The 23,558-nt window shown below is 37.2% G+C and overlaps 1 protein-coding gene across 3 annotated transcripts; it reads right to left on the bottom strand.

Moving 5' to 3' along the window:
- Nucleotides 1-1,409: 1,409 nt before the first annotated feature.
- On the bottom strand, nt 1,410-22,399 carry LOC143848691 (protein TPR1-like). Of its 3 annotated transcripts, none has more exons than XM_077357722.1 (25): nt 21,686-22,399; nt 21,407-21,586; nt 20,323-20,436; nt 18,621-18,779; nt 18,175-18,349; nt 17,434-17,557; nt 14,663-14,781; nt 14,364-14,499; nt 14,140-14,249; nt 12,199-12,268; nt 12,049-12,122; nt 11,869-11,964; nt 11,434-11,526; nt 7,481-7,608; nt 6,878-7,112; nt 6,611-6,778; nt 6,421-6,510; nt 5,857-6,009; nt 5,653-5,763; nt 5,389-5,568; nt 5,173-5,301; nt 4,985-5,080; nt 3,179-3,361; nt 2,930-3,105; nt 1,410-1,870 (listed from the first exon to the last, which is right to left on the bottom strand). In XM_077357722.1, the coding sequence occupies exons 1-25, from the start codon at nt 21,763-21,765 to the stop codon at nt 1,654-1,656; spliced, it is 3,396 nt and encodes a 1,131-aa protein (XP_077213837.1). In that variant the 5' UTR covers nt 21,766-22,399; the 3' UTR covers nt 1,410-1,653. The 3 variants fall into 3 exon arrangements, with proteins under 3 accessions (XP_077213837.1, XP_077213994.1, XP_077213919.1); XM_077357879.1 differs by having other exon boundaries at nt 6,632-6,778; XM_077357804.1 differs by having other exon boundaries at nt 1,410-1,867; nt 21,686-22,398.
- Nucleotides 22,400-23,558: the final 1,159 nt, after the last annotated feature.

The raw sequence follows: 23,558 nt of genomic DNA, 5'->3' as shown, positions 1-23,558 counted from the left end.
TTCATTTTAGAAACATTCTTTCACTACTTTTGTTATTATGATACACTCTCTTCCAAAATTAAAAGGGTAAAAAATGTGCTCTTTAAGGTCTGTTTGGTTGCCACTAAAACAGTGTTTTACCAAAAGAAAGTAAAATGAAGCCATTTTTCTTTTTCCAAGAATGTTTGGTTGCCATTTCTATTTTCCTTCTGTCAGTCATGAGTTTTCTAAATAATAGCCTTCTAGGTTTCTTCTCAGACCAAGAAGGAAAAGTAAACACAATTTTTACTTCACTTTACTCTTGCTTGTAAGGCCATGTTAGGTAACCATATTTTATTTTTAGTGGGGTGATTTGTTTCCGAGCAGGGATGACTAGAGGGTTGGTGGAGTTTTATGTTTCCCTGTTTTACAAGCTTTTTGCATCTTCTACTCATTCATCCTCTCAAATCTCTCCATCTCTTACCCACTCTACCCCTCTCTCACCACTTTAAGAAATTAAATTTACCATGAAAAACAAAAAAATCATGGTTGCTAGACATGTTCTCAAGTGGTGAGAGAGAGTTTGGGCTGGTGGGAGGAGAGACTTGAGAGGGCAGGAATGAGTAGACTGCGAAAAGTGGTTATAAAAACAAGGAAAAAACCAATAATATTTTGGCTTGAGTAATTTGTTTCCTTGTCTTCCAGGCTTTTATTGCCGTCTCCTCACTCCCTTCTCTCTAGGGGTGCAACGAGGGTCGGGTTGAGGCCAACCCTAACCCAACCCAAGCCTTGGGTTGAGGATGGTCAACCCTAACCCAACCCACCTCCAAATTGGGTTGGATTCGGGTTGAGTCGGGTTTATCTCGGGCCAAATAGAAGGAAAAAAGCATCATCCTAGAAAACTAAAACTAGAGGACGGAGGTCAGGTTCGGGTCGGGTTGCCAAGGCCTCAACCCTAGCCCAACCCGAAATTAAGTCGGGTTGGCTTTTCCCAACCCTAACCCAACCCAACCCGAGCCAAAATCGGGTTGAACCCGTCGGGTTCGGGTCGAGTCCAACCCAAGTTCACCCCTAGTTCCATCCCTCTCCCGGCCTCTCTCACCCATTGGGTAAGCTAATATTACAGGAAACAAAATTCATGGTACCCCAAACATGCCCTAAAAGTCCTGATATTCACACTACCATATTTTGATAATGGCACTACTCACATGTTTCACTTTTAATTAGCTTTTCATTGCTATCACAACACTCAAGATGATATCAACAACCAATCAGAAAGTGTAAACAAAGCGAATAATCATCATCAAGAAATAGTAGTGCCATTATCAGTCCCCTAAAATAGCTGAAGATTGTAATGAGAAGAGTAATCAAAACTATTAAAAAGAGAAGGAATCTCATAATCCTTCATGGAAAATAGCAGAACCTGAAAAGTAACCAATACAATTTGACAGTAGATGAATTTCGAATTGATTTCTGGCATAAATATCAAGTGGGTGGAAAAATTAAAGATAATAAAGCACCTCAATATGAATTTTCCAAACAAATTTGAAACACAGATCTAAATATCTTACACACAGGATACACACACATCTTTAATTATTTATTTCTATGCTTAGCTTTTGAAGGTGATAAAAAACTACTATTGTACATAGCATAAATTACAAATTGAAGAAAAATAATTGTACCATGAATCCATCATCTTTGGAGCTGTTCTGAAGCTGGGTTGCTATTGGTAGATGACGCTGTTGTCCTTCCATTTGGTAACCCATTGTCCAAAGGAACTGCCAATCCCCACCTTCCCTCGGATTCCGAAGGCTCTAAAACTTTGACTGTGCCATCATTCATCCCAGTCGCAAACTGATTTGGCTCATGTGGGTGTGCCGCAATGACAACAGGGTACACCGATTGGCTGCTGGGAGAATAGAAAAATTACATGTTTGATACTGGAAGATGAAATTCGGCAAAATAAATGCTCGGTATATTCATCAGCAAGGGAAGAAAATAGATTTAAATATGAGAGAGATACAATCATGTAAACTCAAAAATAGCATCCTTGACTAAGATTAATCATAACAGTTTTCCATTCAAAAAAAAAATTAATCATAAAAAGTTTAGGTGGATCAAAGCAAATAACAATCTTAACAATCTGCTTTGGTCATATCGGAAGGGAATCCGTGAGATAGCCGTAATTTTGTCAACTGGAAAAGGAGAAAGAAATAGTTGGTATTAAACTGATGATAATATAGCACTGATAATAAAAGCAGTCCCAAACCCGTACGGGTGTGGCTTTTTGGTTTAAAGTCATGGGTATGCTCCCCATTGACGCGAGTTCAAATCCCCTCGGGCTTACCTGGTGCGTGTGGCTTAAGGGTGATTGCGCACATCTGTAGGGAATATTCCCGCCCTAAAAATTGGGTGGGGATACCCTATTTCATAAAAAAAAAAGTAGTCCCATGGGGAACAGAAAGCAACCAGTCAGCAATAGAAACTGGATCTAATAAACGAGATGAGATGAAAATAAAGATGTCATGAAAGAAAGAAAAACAGCGACAAGAAAGGTTTCGAAGACAAAAAAATTTAATGATGGGAGTAAAAGTGAAACCCGACATAAGAGAACGTGATAAGCCTAAACAACCACAAATTTTATATATTCTTGGAAAATGATACTCACACTCCCATATTGGATAATTTTGCTCTTCTTCAATTTACACTTTTCTATTTAGATGTTAAAAGATGCCACAATTCCCAACAAAGTATCAAGATCCTATCAGAAAGTGCTTAACAAAGTGAGTCCCATTATCAAAATATGGGAATGGGGATATAATTTCCCTATATTCTGATATGAGAAAATTGAAGAATAATCATGATTGATCGGTTGCTGAAAAATTTAAAAGAAATGCAAGCTAATTTCAAATATTAGGATCTTTGAAGAAAATCATCAGCAATTCCCATCTAATTTACTTGAAATCACCTGTTTATCACTTCCGGGGACAGGTATGCTGATGGGGCAATGCGACATCTTAGTCTCAAGCTATCAGCATCGAACACACTAATATTACCATCGCAAAAGGAAGTATAAACTAGCTGGCTATTGCAGGAGTATGCGGCGTAAGATATGGGCGCACATAGGATATCTTGTGGGACCCACTGCAAAGAAAAAATTAATTATAATTTTTTTCCAATGTTCTCAATGGCATATGCTGGAGTAATAACTTCCTACCTGTCTAACGCGTTCCATCTTGGAGGCATCATAAATTGCTAGCTGGGTTTCATGGAATACCAACAACCGAACTTGATCCAAATGGAACTGGACTCGAGTATCACCAACAAGGGCCTTCCCTGAAGGGATTTGAATTGCAATTGATCTTCTTTTTTCCCATGTATCAGTGTTCCATATGCAAAGCTGCAGAAAATAACAGTTATATATTACTAAAAACTCGGGCCGATGTTGTCAATGTGGACCTTTGTCAAACCACTTAGTGTACTCTACCTCACATAAAATTATGAAAGAAACGGAATTAATGAACATGAATACAAAATTGCAGATGAGAAAAATTGAAGCTTTTACGAATGGGAACTAATGAGAAAAATAGAAGCTTTTAGTGCTAAATGTTTATACGGGAACGAAACGCTTAGGGATTGAAATGCAAAATCATGGTTTCTACTCAGAGCTAGCAAATCAGTTCGAAGTTTGGGTCCCAAATTCCCAATATCAAGGGTTGGAACAACTATTTTGATTGTTTTAACCTACCAAACGGATATTTAATAAGTGCATCATAAAGGCAGGATAGAGGGGCTAGTGTATGTGAGTGACTAAAATGTAAATGGAGCTTACACAATTTAACAATTAAATTGAAATCTGGAAGAAATATTAGAAACAATGCACTCTATAAGTGACAGCATAAATAAAATATTATATTAGATTAACAATTATATCAAACAGAATACAGTGGAAACAACAATTCAGCAACAAACTAATACAATGGAAATCAAATAGACATAAAACATTATGTATTTATCATAAAATCATGCTGAGCATCCTTCAAAAAGGTAGTATATACAATTCTAGATTGCTTTTCCTAATTCATACGCATTCTGCGAATTTCTTTAAGAAAACAAAATAAATTTCACACTAATAAATGAAAATGCAATGCTGCTTATCTTTTGCATGCAGTCAAGAATAATTCCCAGATCAGATGCAAGGTATGAAATTTCAAGCAGCTCTTATGAGACAGTGGGCATAGTCAAGCATTTAGAGGTCTTCCCTTCATGCACATGCACATGCACATAAGCACATCTTTGCACATGGCCATGAAAAGAACAACAAAGAGATGTTGAGAACAAAATGTAATAGAAAGAAAGGAAGAAAAAAAAGATCCTTCCCAGGTTTTAAAAGGGGTGCAAGTGTGCAACTTGGCTCGGGTTCAACCCAAAAAATTTACGGGTCAGGTTGTGTTTGAGTCAGGACTCAAGTCGGGTTCGGGTTGAGGAAGTTGAATGCGAGTCTGGTCGGGTTCGGGTTGAGGTGTCGGCTTGACCCGACCCACGTCAAAACCCGACATTTTTAAAAAATATATTTTTTACCATTTTTCAGTTTTGTTTTTTAGAACATAAAACCTAAAGGGGAAAGATATCAACATAACCGGGTCAACCCGACCCGAGCTGACTCAACCTGAGCCGAATTGGGAAATCAGGTCGGGTTCCGGTTGATATATTAAATTTTCAGGTTGGGTCCGGTTTGCCTTCATCGGGTTGAGAGTTGGATCCGGTCGGTTTCGGGTTGACGGTTTAGAGTTTCGGGTCGGGTTCAGGTTTGCTTCAACCCAACCCAACCCAACCTGACCCGAGTTGCACCCCTAAGTTTAAAGGGGAGAGCGAGTTTAGGCAATGGAGAAACAGTTTTCAAGGCTATTCAATCATGGCTAATATGATAGAATAATGTTTTTTTTTAATGGTATAATATGATAGAATAATGTTAAGACTTACAGAAGGACGGAATTACCAAAAGAACCATTGTGGGACTTACCTGAGCATCAGCACCTGAAGAAACAAGGATGTTAAGATTGCTGGAAAAAGCTAAACCTGTTATCCGCTTCTGATGACCTCTCAATTTTGTTTTTACCTTGGAAAAAAACCAAGAAAGAAAATCACTTACCTGTTTAAAAAGTAATTCAAAGACCTGATAAGGAGAGCAGTTCACAAGCAAGAGTATACCTCATCCACCCTAACATTGTAGATGTGAATGGTTGAATCCTCCATTCCAATTGCTATAATGTTATTATCTTGTGGATGAAATGCTAAGAATGTCGAAGCTGGCGGAGGTGGCATGAATGTCGTCATTACCTTCAGAATAATGTAAAGACATACCTAGTTATTAAAAAAGAAAATTGACATAACTTGTAGTCAATAGAGAAATACTACCACTTATACCTTGAAAGTCATCATGTTGAACAAGGACACTTTCCCACCACATGCAGACATTACATATGAGTCATTCTTTGAGAGTGCTATGCAGGGGACAGCTTTTTCAGGTTCGGTATCTGAGACATCATTAGTCATAAGAAGGCCACTATTTGGTTGCCAATGTTGTGGAACAACACTGGCAGTGGCCTTTAAACCTCGCTCGGTTAAGAAATCTCTTCTTAAAAATAACATTTCACATAAATACCCAACATGCGTGACTTTTAAATTTACCTTTCCACTAGGATTTTGCTCACTGCGGCTCCATTTCCATAGCTTCTGAATCGCATTTGATCCAAGTGCCAATAAGCCAATGCCAGAGTTTGTGTAAAGAAGACGAGCAACCTGACATAAATGGGGTTAATAATTTTTTTTTGAATGGTTTGATAAAAATATTTCCACAAAAAAAAAATGAAAAATTATTAAACAGAGGCACACCTTGGTGGGAGGATCCGTGCTGCCTGGCATGGTAACAACTCGACACTGAATGGGGTCCACAACTTCAGCCAACTCCCAGGGTTTGGTTTTATCAGCTACTTCCTCTGAAACTCTCAGCTTTTCTGAGCTTCTAGTAGCATGATCAATCCCATTCTACAACATATATTGAAATGTTTGGGCAAGGGAAATAAATAATTTATAATAGCTTGGGCTAGACTGGAAAGGAAGAGGCGAACAGCAACTAAATTGACTGAGAAAGAAAGAGCCCTTTCCTATGTTTTACGAAATAGTCAGACATAAGGGTTTAGACTATCCTGCTTTGTTCCGCTTTACAAAACCCTAAAAAAAATTACCATTCAAAACAGAGAGAGAGAGAGAGAGAGAGAGAGAGAGAGAGAGAGAGAGAGAGAGAGAGACTATCCCAAGTGGTTCTGAGCTACCTGTAAGGCTGTAACTGAGAATAAAACTTATCGGAGATATTTGTGACATAGGTTATTACTGCAATAAATTCAGAATCTTCAAAAAGAATAGCACTAAGATTTTAAGTCTCCCTATATCACATACGAGAATAGAAGAAGGCCTTGCAGGGCTGTCTACGCGATCCACTCTACTAATTATAGCATTGATTGTTGGAACTACAGCAGCAGCAGATACCTAATCAATGAACACGACAGGAATCAGTAAAGAAGCCTTACAAGCCTCATATTGTAATAAAAAAACCACAACCTTAACCACTCAAAAAAAAAAAAAAAACCTTAATAGGAGAAGGCTTAACTGGTGCTCTCAACGCTTCAAAGGACCGGCTTTTAATTGCATGCAGAGATCTGTGGCCATCGGCATTAGCAAGGATCTTGAAACAATTATCTGTCGTAGTAACAGCCAGCAGATTTCCTTGTTTGTTGAACCTCACGCATGGAAGATTCTGAAGCAATTGAATTAATGATTACAAAGAACTGATCAACATCATGTAATGGTACCAATTATAGAAACTAAAGCCTTAAAGCTACAAATTAGGGCTGACCGGGAGTCCACCCTCGGCATCGGTGCTAGTGAGAAGGTTAACATTGTCCATATCCCAAAATTTTATCTGGTGATCTTCACCAACAGCCAAAAAATGATTCTGTGTAGTGTCAAATTGCACAACACCAGTTGATTTCTTTCTAAACCCGGAATAAGTCCTCTTTATTGCCCCTTCACTTTCATTCCATTCAACCAGGTAAGAGTCCCCATCTTTATTTGTCCCACAAGAAAACAATCTGGGATTAAAAGAAAGAATAATTATAAGTATATATCTCCGAAAAGAGAAAATACCAAAAATAACTAATCTAAATATCTAAGGGCATGTTCGGCAACACTTCTCATTTTCGCCTAAAGAATCGGGCGGAAACGGAGTGATGAGAAACTTTAGAAACGGTTATTTATCGCTTCAAGGAATCCTATTTTTTAGTTGAAAAAGTAGCAGAAATTTTGTAAACGGCCTTAGCGGGTCACGCAGCCGAACAAGATTTTTGAGATTTTTTTAGCTTTCGTCATTCTCCACCCCTAAAAAAGGGGAAAATCCCGTAAAAGAATAGTTGCCGAACACGCCCTAAATTTATTGTCTAATTAATGAACATGATCTTACCTACTTCCATCAGCACTATAAAGCATTCTAGTACACGAGTGTCCAGGAGCATCATAGTCAACTCGAGATCCCACATTGTCATACAGCCACGCCTTAATTTTTCCATCCAGAGCAGTCGAAAAAATAAACTACAAAGATTTGATGTAATATCAAATTGTTATTTGAGCGTGCCACCAAGGAACAAGAGGCTTCAAATGTAACTAATCTTATAAGTGGAAAAAAAAAAGTTTTTCCTCTGCGTTTCAGGATTCAGCTTAAAATAATCTCATTCGATAATATTTCTGACTCGGATCTAACTAGCATATATTCAAAGATGAGTGTTGGTGTGGCTCGGGTACGTATTGTGATTTCAATGCTTTAGTATCTTAATTGTGATTTCAATGCTTTAGCCTCTTCACAAGGAAATAGCAACCCAACAAGGATAAAGTTGAGCCTGAAAGGTTGAGCACATGTTGGTTATTTTCAGGGGTGTCAATGGACCAAGATGGTCCGATGGATCCAACAGGTCCGAACGCTAGTGAACAGGATTTGGGCCCAATAGCTGGATTTGAACCATGCCATTAGATTCATATCCTAAGGTCCGAAATTATTTTGGATCATGATCCAGATGTAGCGACAAAATCCGATAAAGCATCAGATATGAATGGAAGGCACCAATGTATGAAAAATAACCTTCATATTTCCATCATTTATGTCTAATCAAGAGGTATATTTTCGTAACATTTAAAAAGCCTACTCAAAACAACACACAACGTTTCATCTTCCCGTTATTTGTTTCAATGACGATTCTGCTCTCTCAATTTTTTCTATCTTCCCTCCCCTAACCCTAAGCCCAAACTGTATATAACGTAAGAACGATCTAAGACATTCTGATGGACAGTCCGATTTGAAATGGATCGTGACCCAGACTCAAAAAGTATGATCCGAAAAGTACTGTAAAAAGGATCCAAGCGAAAAGAGATCCAAACGGATCCTGAACAAGACATGGATGGATCCGATCCGAAGTGGATCCATTGACACCCCTAGTTATTCTAATTACGAACATGAAAAAGTGCTGGAGCTCGGGGCAGGATGCTATGCGGTGGAAAGCCTATTAAAAAAAATTGATCATGGCATTACAAAATCGGGAGTTTGTGCCGATCACCTTCAAGGAAAAGGTGACACAAGGAGGAGGATCTTTCTTTCAGGGTTTTTTTTAAAATAATTTTGAACATATTTATTTTGAGTGTTCTTATGTTATTTTATTTTATTTTATTTGAATGGTAATTTTGAGTGTTCTTATCTAAGCCAAAGAATTTATCTCTGCTACTTTCTTTCATGTTAGATCAGACTAAAGATTTGAACTGGTAATTTAATTAGAATTGTTGATGCTTCTTGAGATTTCAGTGCTATTTTGAGACTATTGAAGAGAGTTAAGGAACAAATTGATCAGCTCACTCGGATGAGAAAAAACAAAACAATAATTTGTTTCGATGGTTAACTTTCACTAAATGACACTTAACAATATATGAAATGACTAATTTTAATTTGCTCTTTGAACAAGTAATTTAATTAGAATTGTTGATGCTTCTTGAGATTTCAGTGCTATTTTGAGACTATTGAAGAGAGTGAAGGAACAAATTGATCAGCTCAGTCGCAAGAGGAAAAACAAAACAATATTTGTTTGATGGTTAACTTTACTAAATGACACTTACAATATAAAAAATGACTAATTTGCTCAACATCACATAAATGGCATACGTCTCTGGGCATAAAATATGGAAAATAATGTTATACAACAGAAAGACAGCAATGTCCTTTCATTTCAAAAAAAGAAAAAAGAAAGAAACATCAATGTCCTCAGAAAATGTTGTCATCACAACTCCCTCAGAATTTGGTACGAGTATTAATTATACTTAGATTGCCACAAAGAAAAAGCAATCTTTATCTGCTTTGGCATCAAGAATTTGCTAACAGGGAATTGATGAAAGCAATGGAGAAACAATATTGATGAACAAATAACCAACTTAAATGGAAGAGGAAATATGATGAAAGAGCACAGAGCCATCAAGAAATTCCCAACAAAAACGCACAGGCAATCAATTTCAATGTGCTTTGCCAGGACATGGAAGGCAACGTTCAACTCAATCTGGAATTCTGGATAGTGCTCTTATTGTCACAAAATAATGGTACCAGAGTCTACAAATGGATACCAAAATCAAATAATGGGCAACAGAGACAAAAGATCTAAAAGCTATTATGATCCATGCTACTTGGCTTCTGCATTGGAATGAGCAGCCATCTCATGCTTTCCTTTTCTGGGAGAAAAGGGAGTATCCTAACAAGAAGCACAAAAAAGTATTTACTGGAGCACGGTAAGAAAATTTGGCAGCACAATCTACATCAACATAAGAAAGGGAAGAAATATATTTCTGGATTAGGACTGCAAATGGTTGTCATGTCAGAAAGACAGGCATTGCTCAATTGAGGATAGGTTTGGACTTAGGTTTTAGGCTTATTTAGAAATCAGCTCGTTTAGAGTATAGAGCTGAGTTCCAAGGATTTAGGCTCGACCTGTCCAGTTACGAGCCAAGTCGGGAATAGTTTTCAGGCCCAATTAGAAAGCAAACCAGGTTTGGGCGGTCAAGACAAGAAGTAGTTGCCCTGTGACTAGTTAGCAACCCATACCAGCTACTGAAGGCACTTCATACATGGAGTCTACTAATATCTGCTGACTTGGTATACGTGTATATATTAGGGAGAAGTCCTTATTTCTACAATGCAAACATAATTTGATATCTGTTCTTAACAGGTATTTTGGCTTGTTATGTTCGTGGCAGCACCAAAAAAAAAACGAATTCTCATTTCCGGATAACCTTCATTAACTCAATCTCGATGTGGCTGATCACCCAGAAAGATCGGCTAAGTGTCATGTCCAACTGCTGCCCCCGCAGGAATCTGGGCAGTGGTCATAAACTCTTAAGGTCCATGACCTGAGGACTGAGAGGCTGCCCTACTATCGATCAGGGGGTAAGTCGACCCGTACAGGCATTGATCAGTCGGAGCGGAAACCCGGTCTTTTCTACATGTAAGAGTCGACGGGTGATATCAACCAGGGACTCGACCCTCAGGGGGACGATAAACCATGGTTTATGGACATTAGGGAATATATTGAACACCAGACGTATCCCGAACATGCAACGGAAAATGATAAGACAATCAGGAGGTTGGCAATGCAATTCGTTGGGTGTGAGGGTGATCTCTATAAACGCTCCTACGGTGGGACTCCACTTTTATGTGTGAAAGAGGAAAAGGCAGAAAGGATTATTGAAGATGTCCACAATGGGGTCTGTAATCCCCACATGAATGGAAGAATGTTGGCCAACAGATCATGAGGCTAGGCTTTTACTGGATCACAATGGAGAACGATTTCCATCAGTATGTGAAAAATGCCACAAGTGTAAGATTCATGCGAACTCGATTCATGTGCCTCCGGCCTTACTTCAAAATCTTACCTCTCCATGGCCATTTTGCACATGGGGAATTTACATCATCAGAAAGGTGACACCCAAAGCATCAAATTAGAAACCAACAAACTAACATTTGTTTTACTACATTTAAATTTCATCGAATTAACAGAGGTCGAGCATATTTATTGTTCAAAAAATACAGAACATAGTCTTTTTATCATGACATGTTTAAATTCTGGGGCGATACTTGAAAGCACAGTGCAGGAGATTCTATTTGTTATTCATTGAGAAGTTTCAAAGGTACAGTAGATTTTGAGCTATTGATCTAAAGCCAACAGAAACCAAGAAAACAACATGGTATTCTATACTAAAACTTGATGGTTTCTATTGATTAACGAATGCTGGAGGTAACTATATTATAGATACAAGTCATGAACTCTACGGGATACAAGTCATGAACTTCACGGATACAAGTCATGAATTCCGCAGGATAGATTTTGGTACCTGAATGCTCTCCTTGTGATGAGGGCACACAGAATAAACAGGTGCCTCATGCCCTTCAAAATTATAAAGCCTCTGTCCGTTGAAATCCCACACCTAGAAACAATAATGGATATAACTTTTAACTCAGGGAAGGTGAGAATCAAGGTTTTAAAATTCGACCGAAATCCGAAATTATTTCAGATTTCAGTCAAGACCGAAACTGAAATCAACCAAAGCCGAAATTTTGGAAAAATGCAATTTTAAAAATTATTTATAAGATTTGAGCGAAATTATCGAAATTAGATTTCAGCCAAAATTATCGAAATTTCGGCCTAAACTTAGGTATTTCGGACGAAATTTCGGTATCCGCAACCGAAATTTAAAACCTTTGTGAGAATGGCATGAAGAAGTTAAGCAAAGGCATAAAACTGAAAGGAGCTATGTTCCTACTCGCACCTTTATCAGCTTATCATCTCCACAGGTTACTATGCATATTTGCTTGTTGGGATGAGAGAACGCTAAGTCATTGACACCACCAACATGAGCATCAACCTGCCGAAGAAACGAGTCAGTTTGTAGTTGAAAGTTTGGTTCCTTGTTAGGCACCAGCAAAAACTTGTAACATTTAGACCAAACCTCTAAATGTGGGCATAGATCATTAGATCCTTGATAAGAATACAAGTGAAATAAGTGTTTCGTAAACGCAATCCCTGAAAAACAAAAATCAATGTAAGAAATATTAACAGTCACCAGATCCATACTGTCAATCCTGTTAGAGACACGTACCTATCAAACCTCCATCTAGACTCCAGGTTACCCGGTTAATAGATATTAACGAATCCTTGACAATTGCAGCCTGTTAATTTCAACAAGAAAAACTTAGATGCCCAACAAAAAGAGGCATATATACTTACGTCTAGAAAAAATATTGTTTTGTTTCTAATAGTTCCCCCAAAATTATGCCATTTTCTTTGAACATTAACAAGAAGAAATCTATTAATATAGAAGATACATTGAGGGATCGGGACAGCCCATAAAAAATAATAAGCACAAAGAGAGTAACCTAAAACAAAGGAAATGACTTCAAAAAAGAGAATGCACCGCCATACTAAGCATTGTCATATCAGCACCCTCCTAGATAGAGAATCCACCATGTCATTCATGCTTCTAGGAGCATATTTGAGAGCGGGTTATATTTCTCCACATAAACCAAGACTTCACTAATGACAATCACAAACTGCCATGGCCTTGCGCTAGTTTTGGTTGCTAAAGTAGTTACGTCAGAGGAACCGTCCCTCCACGCACATGCAAAGATCCCATCAAATCTGCTTTGGAAGCGCGAAGACCAGCAAGAAGAGCTCTTATTTCCTCTTTTTCAACTCTTTATCACTAATTGGACCAGAGAATACCTTAACGTTTTGACCCAAAGAATTACCAAAGTCACACCAATGCCATCTGGTCCCACCATCAACTCATTGCTCCAAATAATAGCATAGATAACAGATACATTCCCACTACAAACAGGATATACAGAAGCTTCTAGGTAGAAAAAGATTTCCAAAAGTTAGAAATATAATTACATGCATAAATTCTCAGTGTATTCAACTAGAACTGCAAAAATAACTTCGCACAAAGATTTCCTGAATATCCACAAACCAAAATTTTTCTAGTGTTCCACAACTTCAGTATCCAATTAGGGCAATCACATACCGTAAAATTGGAGTTCAATTTCACATATTAAAAACTTGGCATCGTTATTCATAACATATTCCAAGAACATTCTTTTTCTTCATCACTTCTCTCCCCTTTCTTCTATTTTCCTTCCCGGTCCTACACAACTAAAAGGGTCCAAGTCCTTTGTAGAATGGTAATTGCATTGCAAGATTAAGTGCAAAGAATTAATTGCTTAGAGGCATCTTTTTTTTTCTTTTCTGAATGATAGCCAATTTCATTACTGCAAAGGACCGAGATGGTCAAAATACAAGATAATACAGCAAAAGCACAAACAAGATAATACGAGATAAAAAAAAGAAGAGCGTCGGACATGATTAAATACCAATGAAGAAAAGCCTGCCCAATCAAGCATTTTATCAAAGAGACGATCAAATCTCCATGGATGAGAACACGCACCTTGAAGCCATCTAATCACATTCAAGGAATCCCCTTCAAAGGACTTTTTTATGCTTGGAGACATCTCAAAAGGACCTTTTTCATCACTTTTGATCATCCATTGGGAGGACTCCGTATGAATTTTACTCTGGCACGGATATGATCCTTGTGGTTATCGATTGATATTCTAAGATGGCTCACTTCATTGTACATAGGAAGATGATACATGCTTCACATGCTGCCAAACTGTGAATGTCTTTATCGGGACTATACAATTATATAATGATGTGTTCAAGATCATAGCGAAAAACATGGGCTTGCATGAAGCATAAAGCCAAGATTGTAGCTTGAATTCTTAGTAAAGTTCTTCCTCTAAAATGGACCTTATTCAGTAAGACTGCCTGGGCCTATATTATTAAATTAGGCATTCTATCAAGAGAGAGACATTTACGCACGAAAAAAACATCAGGCATTCTATCTAGAGACACAGATATTTACGCACATAAAAAAAACCTAAAACAAGCCAATTGCATTCTACACATAAATTTTTCAATATCGAAATAAATCGGTTGGCATTATGTCGTTATAAATTTGTCAATATAAAGTTGTGATCAGAACCTGAAATGGCAATGAACAAGCTGCCATATCCCATATCTTGAATGGCTTTGATGCCAACCTCTCCCGCAGCCCAATTTCCCAAAGTGTAATTTCGCCATTTCCAGAACCAACTATTCAAATATAAATCCAAGTTACAAAAGCACAGCTTGCATCCTAATTTAATCATAATGAATGTAGAGGCCGCTCTATTCTTTTGATACGACCGAAGTTGAGGCATTTCATACCAAGAAGTAAATTCTGGTGAGAAGGATGGAAATCCATGCTTGTGACATTAGATCCATGATTAATAGTACAAACCACTGTTCTTGGTAGGTCATCCAATGACCTTGAAGCCTTTGGAAGAGGTATTGGATACGTTACCTGAATATGAAAGGAAAGAAAAATAAACAATAAATTGAATGCAGTATCAAGCTCTAAACATCAGAGAAAACACACAAACATATAGATAGTATAAAGTATAAAAATAAAAAAAGAAGATAGATTTTAAAATGTTCAATGGACAATTTGAAGCTATCAGGATTACCTCATCAACAGATGGCACAGCAGAACGTAAATGTTTCATTAGTTGTTCGGAGTCGGTACTTTGATAACCAACCATACCTAAAGCATTTGGAGGAGTTCTCGGTCGCTTCAAAATGGAAACTGTAGAAAAGAGAACAGATAAAGAGTGCTCATATGCTCTCAAAGTATTTGAACCTGTGGAGATAGATTGGGCCAGGCAGAAAATGCCTCCACATTTTGTTTCAATTAATCAACACAGTGTCGCCAATTATGTATAGGAGTTTTTCAAAATACTGGTCAATGGATCACATTTGAACTCAGCAGACAAAGCAATATACGAACTAGAATTTAAGAACTTCTACAAGAAAGAGTAGATTCTCCAAGAAGGGAAAATAAAATAATTTTAAGATGAGCTTCTCATGAGAAGTTAGTGCTCAAATATAATCAGAAAAGCTTACTTTAGTCAAAGATTCAAATATTTTTCCTTTTCTATGCTCACACAATTAAATGTAACATTTAATTCTCCCAATTCATGGTTAACAATTATCACAATATCGGAAACAAGATTAAACACACTATTCTAGAAGGTCCTGTCCCATTCAATATGGTAGGTGGCATTTATATTGTCTTTCCAGTCAAACATGAAAAAGACTCGAGGTCAAACACCTTAACATAGACTTGGGCACAAGCACATAACTTCACCAAAGCTAAATTAAATATCCTGAGCTGCCAAAAGTAAAACTGGGTAGAACCACCATCACCAAGCACTAACAATAGGAAGAGCCCTAGATAAGCGTTCAAATGCAACAAATTACACCCATATCTAACCCCAAAATTTTCAGAATGTTCAGCATACTTTTTGCTGCAATCAGGATGTCATTATTCAGTTTATAGCAAATTTAGCAAAAGTTAATACATTTGTATCATTTTACACCATTCGATTAAAACTTTTGTCTCACTTCACATAAATTGCAAAAGGAACATTTAATCTAATCTCCACATCTCATCTTAATTAATGAAACCCTCTAAGGATCACAGCAGCCAAGAAGACTTGGCGATTGCCTATCTCAGTTTCCTAATTGCCAAGGAGATCACCCAGAGAACAAGACATGAAAAGAGACAGTGTTTTAGGCACACGTAAAGACAGAGATACTTCTTTTTGTGTATCTAGGCATTTTGTTTTCTGAAAAATTTAAAGAGACAATATAGAATTTCTAAAAGCATATTAATGGGATATGTTTGTTAGTTGTGTAGATTCAACATGCTTAATCCATATCACCAAGAAACTAACAATGCTCGTGGTCGAGTGCACGAAAACAAAGAAGAAAAACCTAAAAAAAGGTAGAGAACAAGAAATCCACATACTTAGCAAATCAGTTAAGAAAATAGAACTTCAAACAAAAACAGTAGACTTAAACTATAATTTAAATCCAGTTAAGTAGAAAATGAAAATTCCAAGGGAGCTTATTAGGAACCTCTTAAATTTCACAATCCCTCAACCTGTCAGTGAATTCACGACTCCCTCTCAGTGACCTCATCTATTAGTTGTTCTGATCATCATTCACTATGTACAGTTGTTTCTAATTGGGTTCTTTTGACAAGTTGCACTATGGACCTCACTCAACTTATGTGGATGTTGATTGGACTGGTTGTATTGACCCTTACCAGTACAAGACTCTGGGTATCACAATGTTTCTTGGACCCTCCATTATCTCATGAACAAGCAAAAAAAACCATAATGATACTATAACAAGTGCAAAAGCTGAGTTTTGAAAAATGTGATTATGACTTTGAACTGAGAACATCTGACTCTTAAATCTAATTGCAATCACATTATTTCGATGGATGGAACTTAGTTATCATTCATGAATCTTTACTCGCAGAAATATTTGTCACTAGACAGATATGGTCTTTGTAAAGATCTATGCCACAAATATCTCTGATATTATTCAAAACATCGCATTTTTATCGCGACACTTTGATAAAAAGGAAAAATCCTGAAATAATCCTGAGATTTAAAAAAATTAGCAATATTTCCATTTTTACCATAAAATATTGTGATAATATCATGATATTATCCCGATATTTTTATGATATTTTTATTTTATATTTTTCTTAAATTTCATAAATTTATATATTTTTAAATAATTTTATTTTAATCATTTTTCCTGATATAAAACTGAAAAAGTAATAAATTTTTTTAATATATCCCGAGATTTTCCCTTGCCGAGAAATTCCCGAGAACAATATTTGTGACATAGGTAAAAAGATTGAGCCATTTTAAGCTCAGTTCAGTTAATGTAGAATATGCTCTAGAACTCTATTTTTAGAGCTAGACAATGCAACGTGCAACATGAATAAGATGCTTAATAGTTAGTACTACAACCAAAAAAAAAGGAGGCTGGAATGTGCACCAAACAAAATAGGCAGGCATTTCACATTTTAAATTGCTAACTGGAAAGATGTAAGCATTTTAAGAGGTAAAATAAAGGTTCAAATGGTTTAGGTTCATGAAAAGAGGATAAACAAACAGCCACAGTTAGAAAATATAGAAGGGCGGTTGGTTTTTTATCTCAATGCTCTGCAAAGAAACAAATAAATCAACCAGGAAGCTTCGAAGGATGACAGAGTTTTTCGACATTAGAAAATCGTGCAATAAACATTTGCAGAACAAAAAAAGCTTTAACAGAAATTCTTTTTAAAGCGATACTATGTCATTGCGTAGCTACAACTCCATTACCACGCAAACAATAAATGTGATAAAGCCAACGGCAACAACACTCAAATCCTAACCTTGATTTGGTGGAACAGGTATTGACGATGCAGCAACAACAGCAGACTGAAGAGATGAGGAAGCAGTGGCATTTACCATCCAGCCCGCTAAAGCATTAGCATTTGCGGCAGTGGGTGGAAAAGGCTGCCTCAGATAAAACCATGCAAAAAGTTAGGCGCAAGCAAGGTTTAAAATTTCGGTTTCGGTAACCATTTCGGACCCCCACAAAAAACCAAAATTTCGAATTTCGCCGAAATTTGGTAATTTTGTTCAGAATTCCGGACCAAAATTTTGTAACACTTTTTAAAATAAATAAATAATGTCATTAAACCGAAATTTCGGTCCGAAATTTGGTAAATGGCGAAAAATTGAATTTCGGAAATTTTCGGTTTCGGTCCCCACCGGTATCCGAAATTTCGGATTTCGGTCGAAATTTTAAACCATGGGCGCAAGGTTTAAAATTTCGCTTTTGGACATAGCTGAAACCGAAATTCGGTAAAACAAAAAAATAAAAATTCAAACTTGGGATGAAATTTTGGCTGAAATTACCGAAATTTTGGGAAAAGTAAATTTCAGAAAATTCCGGCAAAATTTGCCGTAATTTGGGCCGAAATTGCCGAAATTCCGGCCAAAATTTTGGAATTTGGCTGAAATTTTGGTATTTAGGCCAAAATTTAAAACCATGGTTAGGCGGTAAACATCCTAAAGTGAGGATCCTTAATCCAATCAAATCAAAACATCTGGGATGCATTAAACCATACTCCATGTGCTCCAAGCGGAGGGTATGTGGCAGTTTTGGAAACTGCTGCAAGTGGAACAGTGACAGCTCCAGGGGCACGAGCTCCATTTGAAGGTGCACATGAATGGTCCGTGAATAAGGTCTTGATGTCTGGGTTTGGCCTCGGATTCTTACAGAGCTGATGCTGCCAATTCAAACTGCCAAGACCATCAATCCATATCAGAAGTGAAACAAACAAAGATAAAACTCAACACAAATTTTACTATGAAATAAAAAATGACAGTTAGCAACACCCAACGGAAAATAAAATTTTTCGAAGAAGATAACTGATATTATTAAAAGAAATGGCAGAGAATAAAAGTATAATGGCTGAGTTTCACAAACTTAATTATAAGAAACAAATGTAAAGCCCCACTTGTGAAGATCTTAGAAAGAGAACCAAGCAACCTATTCTTGTACAAACTTTACCTTTGGTTAATTAGTGTTCGTAACCTTGATGCTTTTAAAGTGGGAAACACCAGCTTTTCTCGAAACAGAGGATTCGCTTCAATCAGTTTCTTAAGCTCTATCAGCATAATGCTTCGAGCTGATTTAGTATCGCCGTACTTGGATAATTGTTCATTCTCCCTACATCCATGCGTGAAAAAAAATAAACAATGTAAGGTTGCCATACATAGATAACTGTCCATCTATCCTGCATTGAAAACAGAGAATCAAATTTAAATCAAAATATTGAGAACATGGGAAAAAGAATAAAGGCAAAAATAGTATAAATTGGGTAATGATAAATTCGCACCCCCTGTAGATAGCGTTAAAGTCTGCCACAATTCACGTTATAAGGGGTGCGAATTTATCATCACCCTAAAAATAAACTGGTGCGAGTCATAGAAATTGGACAGGAGAGCAACCAATAGCAGTGAGGTATCATACTAGCTTCAACATCAACAGAAATATAACTACTTTTTCATATGGAAATTGAGACGTAAATCCCTATAAAAAATAAAAAAATCAAAAAGACCCGAAGGGAACCTCCAAAAATACAAAATAAACACTACTAAATGAAATTGAAGACATCTCCAAAGAATCACTAGATCTGATTTAAGATTGATGGACAGAAATCATGTTCAAGTCCTTGCGCACATCGGTAACGAGAAACTCCACTGGAGTTTCAAGATGTAAAATGAAACTCCAAATGCATTACTAAGCCACTAGGTACTTCTGTTGTTTTGCATCCAGCGGTTAACATTAAGAGCATCCCCTTCAATCTATACTATTTATTTACTATCTGATACTAACTACATTTTAGCCCTTCTTAGTATAGTACCTCTCTCACGCCCTTCTTACTATAGATTCGTAGTTGCCCCCACCCCCCCACCCCACCCCACCATGATGGGGGCACCCTCTCACGCTCTTCTGAGTATGGTAAGTTCACTAGGACCTCCCCTCAATAGAAGATTGCTGTTTACAATTCAAACACGAGTCGACAAGGATTTTTCTTGGCCGCGTTCCGCGTTGCACCAGATCCGACTTCCACGTATTGCCCCATAGACTTGATAAAAACTCCTTTGACTCTCCCGAGTCAGGACCGTGTCAACCGCGTTCTTGCCCGCGTCCGCACCAAGTCGACGATGATTTTTCTTGGCCGCGTTCCGCGTTTTTAAACACTGGAGTTAATTTTGCAACTTCAATAAAGCTTGAAAGAGGATATAAGATCCCACGATGAATGCTGAAAGTATCCGAACAGATTTTCAATTTTAAGGCAATCTGACTAACTGCTTGGATGGAATATCACTCATAGGACTGCCCTCCCCTTAACTAACAATATTTTTTTTAAATTAAATATTTTATTGCCAATAAGAAGAAGCGTAAACCCCCTAACTAACAATTGATGTTATGTTTTATTAGAATATAAGTCACACCACGTTTAATAATTCTGACACAGAGTATAATAGATATACACAATTAAAATTAATTTTCCTTCCACGAATATTAGAAATGTTTTAATCTTTTAATACTGTGCTTAATTGGTACAAGAACAAAAAAAATCCTTATTTACATTGTTTCTATAATTAATTCATATCTTTTTACCACAAGAACATATAATACATGGTTAGCATTTACATCACACAAAATAATTCCACTTCCAAGCATCGACTTAGTCTCAAAATACCTGAAATTCTCGAGTGTCAGAAGCTGTGTGATTTCCTTGTACAGTTCCTCATTGAATGTTGAAAACACTCGCAAATCCTTCACTAATATCTCAACCGCCTTTGCCCTATCACGCCTGAATAAGAGGAAAATTAAGCACAATAAATATTGAAAAAATATTAAGATTTTAAATAGGGTTTTGGGGTACTCGTTCAGGTGCATTGGAAACATAATTTTACACACGTTTTGAGAATGTTTTAAGATTTTTACAAATGTTTTAAGATATTTCATTGGAAACATGTGTAAAATTATGTTAGCAAAACCCATTTCAATATAATAATATTTAGCACATAGAAAACAGGAGAAATTTCAAAATCTCATCTACCTATTGTGAAACAACTAATTACTCCAAAAGCTTAAGCTTGTTATAGTTGGTGTTATTTAATCATTTGTACTTCAATACTTCCCCTCACGTATGGCCTCTCTTTTTTGGGTTGGATGTACATGTGAAATTTTAATGTCAAGGAGTTGTTGGGTTTTGAACCTAGGACCACCGTGAGGCATTCCTCTGACACGAGGGGTGTATTTGGTTGCACAAAACGCCAAGATAGTTTAGGGATTTTGCTTTGCATTTGGGTGCCACATCAGCAAAATCTCTTGTTTGGTTGCAATGTAGCATCGAAATCCCTGGAGACTACCAGACAGTTTCATAGGTAGTTATTGCATATCTTGTGATGTGGCATCCATGTCCCCTCCCTCATACCTTCCAAGCCAAAATTCTCAAAAAGGATGGAATTTGACTTAGAGAATGATGCTTTTTCTTTTTCTCTCTTTCTCTCTCTTCCCCCTCTCTCTTCTCGTACCTATTTTAGTAAGACACAGCGTCCCACTACTCTATGAGGTTGGCAACCAAACACCACTTATTACTATTGTACGAGGTAAATTCAAGGTAAATCAAATATTTGTCTCCTCCCTATTGACTACTTATACCACTAATCTACAAGGTAAACTACCTGCATCCAAACAGAGCCCAAGTGAAACAACCAATTACTCCTAAAACTTAAGCTATTAGAGCTTGTCTTATTTAATCATTTATACTTCAATACCTATCAAGCGCTTCGAGATACTTCTGCTTCCTGATCTCGAAAAAAATCTTCATGGAGTATCTGTTATCATCAACTTTAGTAAACCCAGAAAGGTATTTCTCAACTTCGTCCCATTCTCCTGCCTGCGCTCGCTCCTCGAAATACTTCATGTTGAAGAAAAACCCTGATTCCTGCTCAAGCCTGCCACCACGGCATCCAAACCCATTAAACCCATTAAAAATAAGAAGCAGAAAAAATTCAAAAGAGCAAGAGAGGCTAAAAAAAGGCGAAGAAATTTACTTGTGCACAGATTCTTTAAACTTCTCCTCGTCGAGGAATTGCAGGATTAGAAACACCAATTCTCTGCTCAATGATGACATTTTTTTTTCTTCCTAAAGAAGCTGGAAACTAGGGCTAGGGTTTAGGATTCAAAAATAGATAAATTAAAGAAAAAAATATACAAAAGGGGGGTGAAATGGGGGGAAAAGGAGGGTCTAAATAAAGGATTGAAATTGAAGTGAAACTGGAAGAAAAAAAATCTGACCAGAGAAACAGAAGGGAGGGTTAGACGCGTAATTTCTTCGTTTCAAGGGGGCAAATTTATATTACTCAGAGAGACTTCTAGGGTTTCTAGGATTTTACATTTTTTTCTCTTCCTAAACAAGATAAATGAAAGTTGGATGCTAGGGCTAGGGTTTAGGATTCAAATATTGATAAAATGAAAGCGAAAATGTACGAAATGGGGGCGAAATGGGAAAAAGGGGGGGGAGGGTCGAGACAAAGGATTGAAATTGAAGGGGAATTGGAAGAAAAAAACTCAACAGAGGAAGAGAAGGAGGGGTTAGAAGTGTAATTTCTTCTTTTTAAGGGGGCAAATTTCTCTTACTCAGAGAGATTTCTAGGGTTTTTAGGGTTTTTAGGGTTTCTGTTACCATTTTCAACGATGGAATTTGCGAGGAAAAAAGGGATAAAAGAGAGAGAGAAGATAAAAGGACTTCGTCTTCTTTGTTCGATGCGTTTTGCAGGGGTCTTTAATGTTAGTCACAACAACTTATCCGTTATAAGTACGGTTGTTTATCAGATAAGTAGTTGGTTTTATAAGAGTGTCGTGATTCGCGGATTCGAAGCCCGAACTCAAATCCAGTGAATATTCTCCTTAACGTCCACCACATCGGTCTCGCAACTGAGGATGACGTGTCGCTTTCTTCTTGGAGAGCACACGTAATACTGCATATTCTTAAAAGGGCAATGATTTTTCGCCCCAATTTTAGGATAATTCACCCCACCTTTAACTTGATTCGGTTTCGCAGCAATCCTGACTTACTATACTAAAAGCGAGAATCCTATATTTTTCGGCACGTTCTTTCCTGCTATTGCCTTGTGCGTCCCGTCTTAATTTCCGTCAAAGTCCCAAGTATGTCCTTTTTCACTACTTCTTTTTCGTCATTTCCGCTTCTCATATGCCCTTGCACATGAGTTAAAAAAAGACGCTAGCTGTCTCCTTTTTATGCCTCTTCTGCCCGTAATTGTCATAATTTTTTAATTTCCTTTGTACTTTTTCCCGTAATTGTCATATTTTATTGCACTCTTTCGGTATTCTGTTAGTAATTTTGCTACTTATTTATTGCTATTACGTATTGCTAGCCACCTTTGCACAAATCGTACTTCTCCTAATCTTTGCAGCAAAGGATGGGCGACAAGCAGACAAGTAGCCTCAGCGAATGTGGCTAGCAAATCTCTATACAAAACGGGTGATTTTGACCCGGCCGTTTGATCCGTTTCCCCATGATTTAGAGGGAAATGATGTGATTATGAGAGTTTTTATATAGTGTAAGTCCTGATAGTGAGTATTTTTTTGGAAAAAGTACTGTATGGCTTACATCGTAGGATGATCCAAGCCGTCCATTTCATGGGCCACAATGTAAGTAGGTTGTGTGCCAAAATTCATTTCCATAGGATAATTACAACCCTCCAACCAAGAAATGTTTCCTAAATATGCCGTTCCTCTATAGATTGCAGGATAAGGATCATCGCATGGAAATGTGTTTTTTGGGAACGCCCTATGTACGATGTGGCCCATCAATTGGACGGTTTGGATCATCCTATGGTGTAAGTTATACAGTACTGTGTTTTTTGAATAGGGAGTGTAAGAAATATGTTTTTGGTTTGCAGG

This window comes from Tasmannia lanceolata, unplaced genomic scaffold, assembly GCF_043159265.1.
Source record: "Tasmannia lanceolata isolate RefF3 unplaced genomic scaffold, GAP_Taslan_0.1 ptg000002l, whole genome shotgun sequence".
Classification (NCBI taxonomy): Eukaryota; Viridiplantae; Streptophyta; class Magnoliopsida; order Canellales; family Winteraceae; genus Tasmannia; species Tasmannia lanceolata.
Note: the sequence above shows the minus strand (reverse complement) of the source record. Positions and strands in the feature narration are given on the sequence as shown.

What these genes read in the sequence shown, in the direction of transcription:
- LOC143848691 (XM_077357722.1), bottom strand. Translation starts at nt 21,765, where the DNA reads ATGTCATCATTGAGCAGAGAATTGGTGTTTCTAATCCTGCAATTCCTC. An exon ending in ATCTATGCCCACATTTAGAG is followed by an intron (nt 11,965 to 12,048) that starts GTTTGGTCTAAA and finishes TTTCTTCGGCAG; the next exon opens with GTTGATGCTCATGTTGGTGG. An exon ending in AGATGGAACGCGTTAGACAG is followed by an intron (nt 3,106 to 3,178) that starts GTAGGAAGTTAT and finishes TTTTCTTTGCAG; the next exon opens with TGGGTCCCACAAGATATCCT.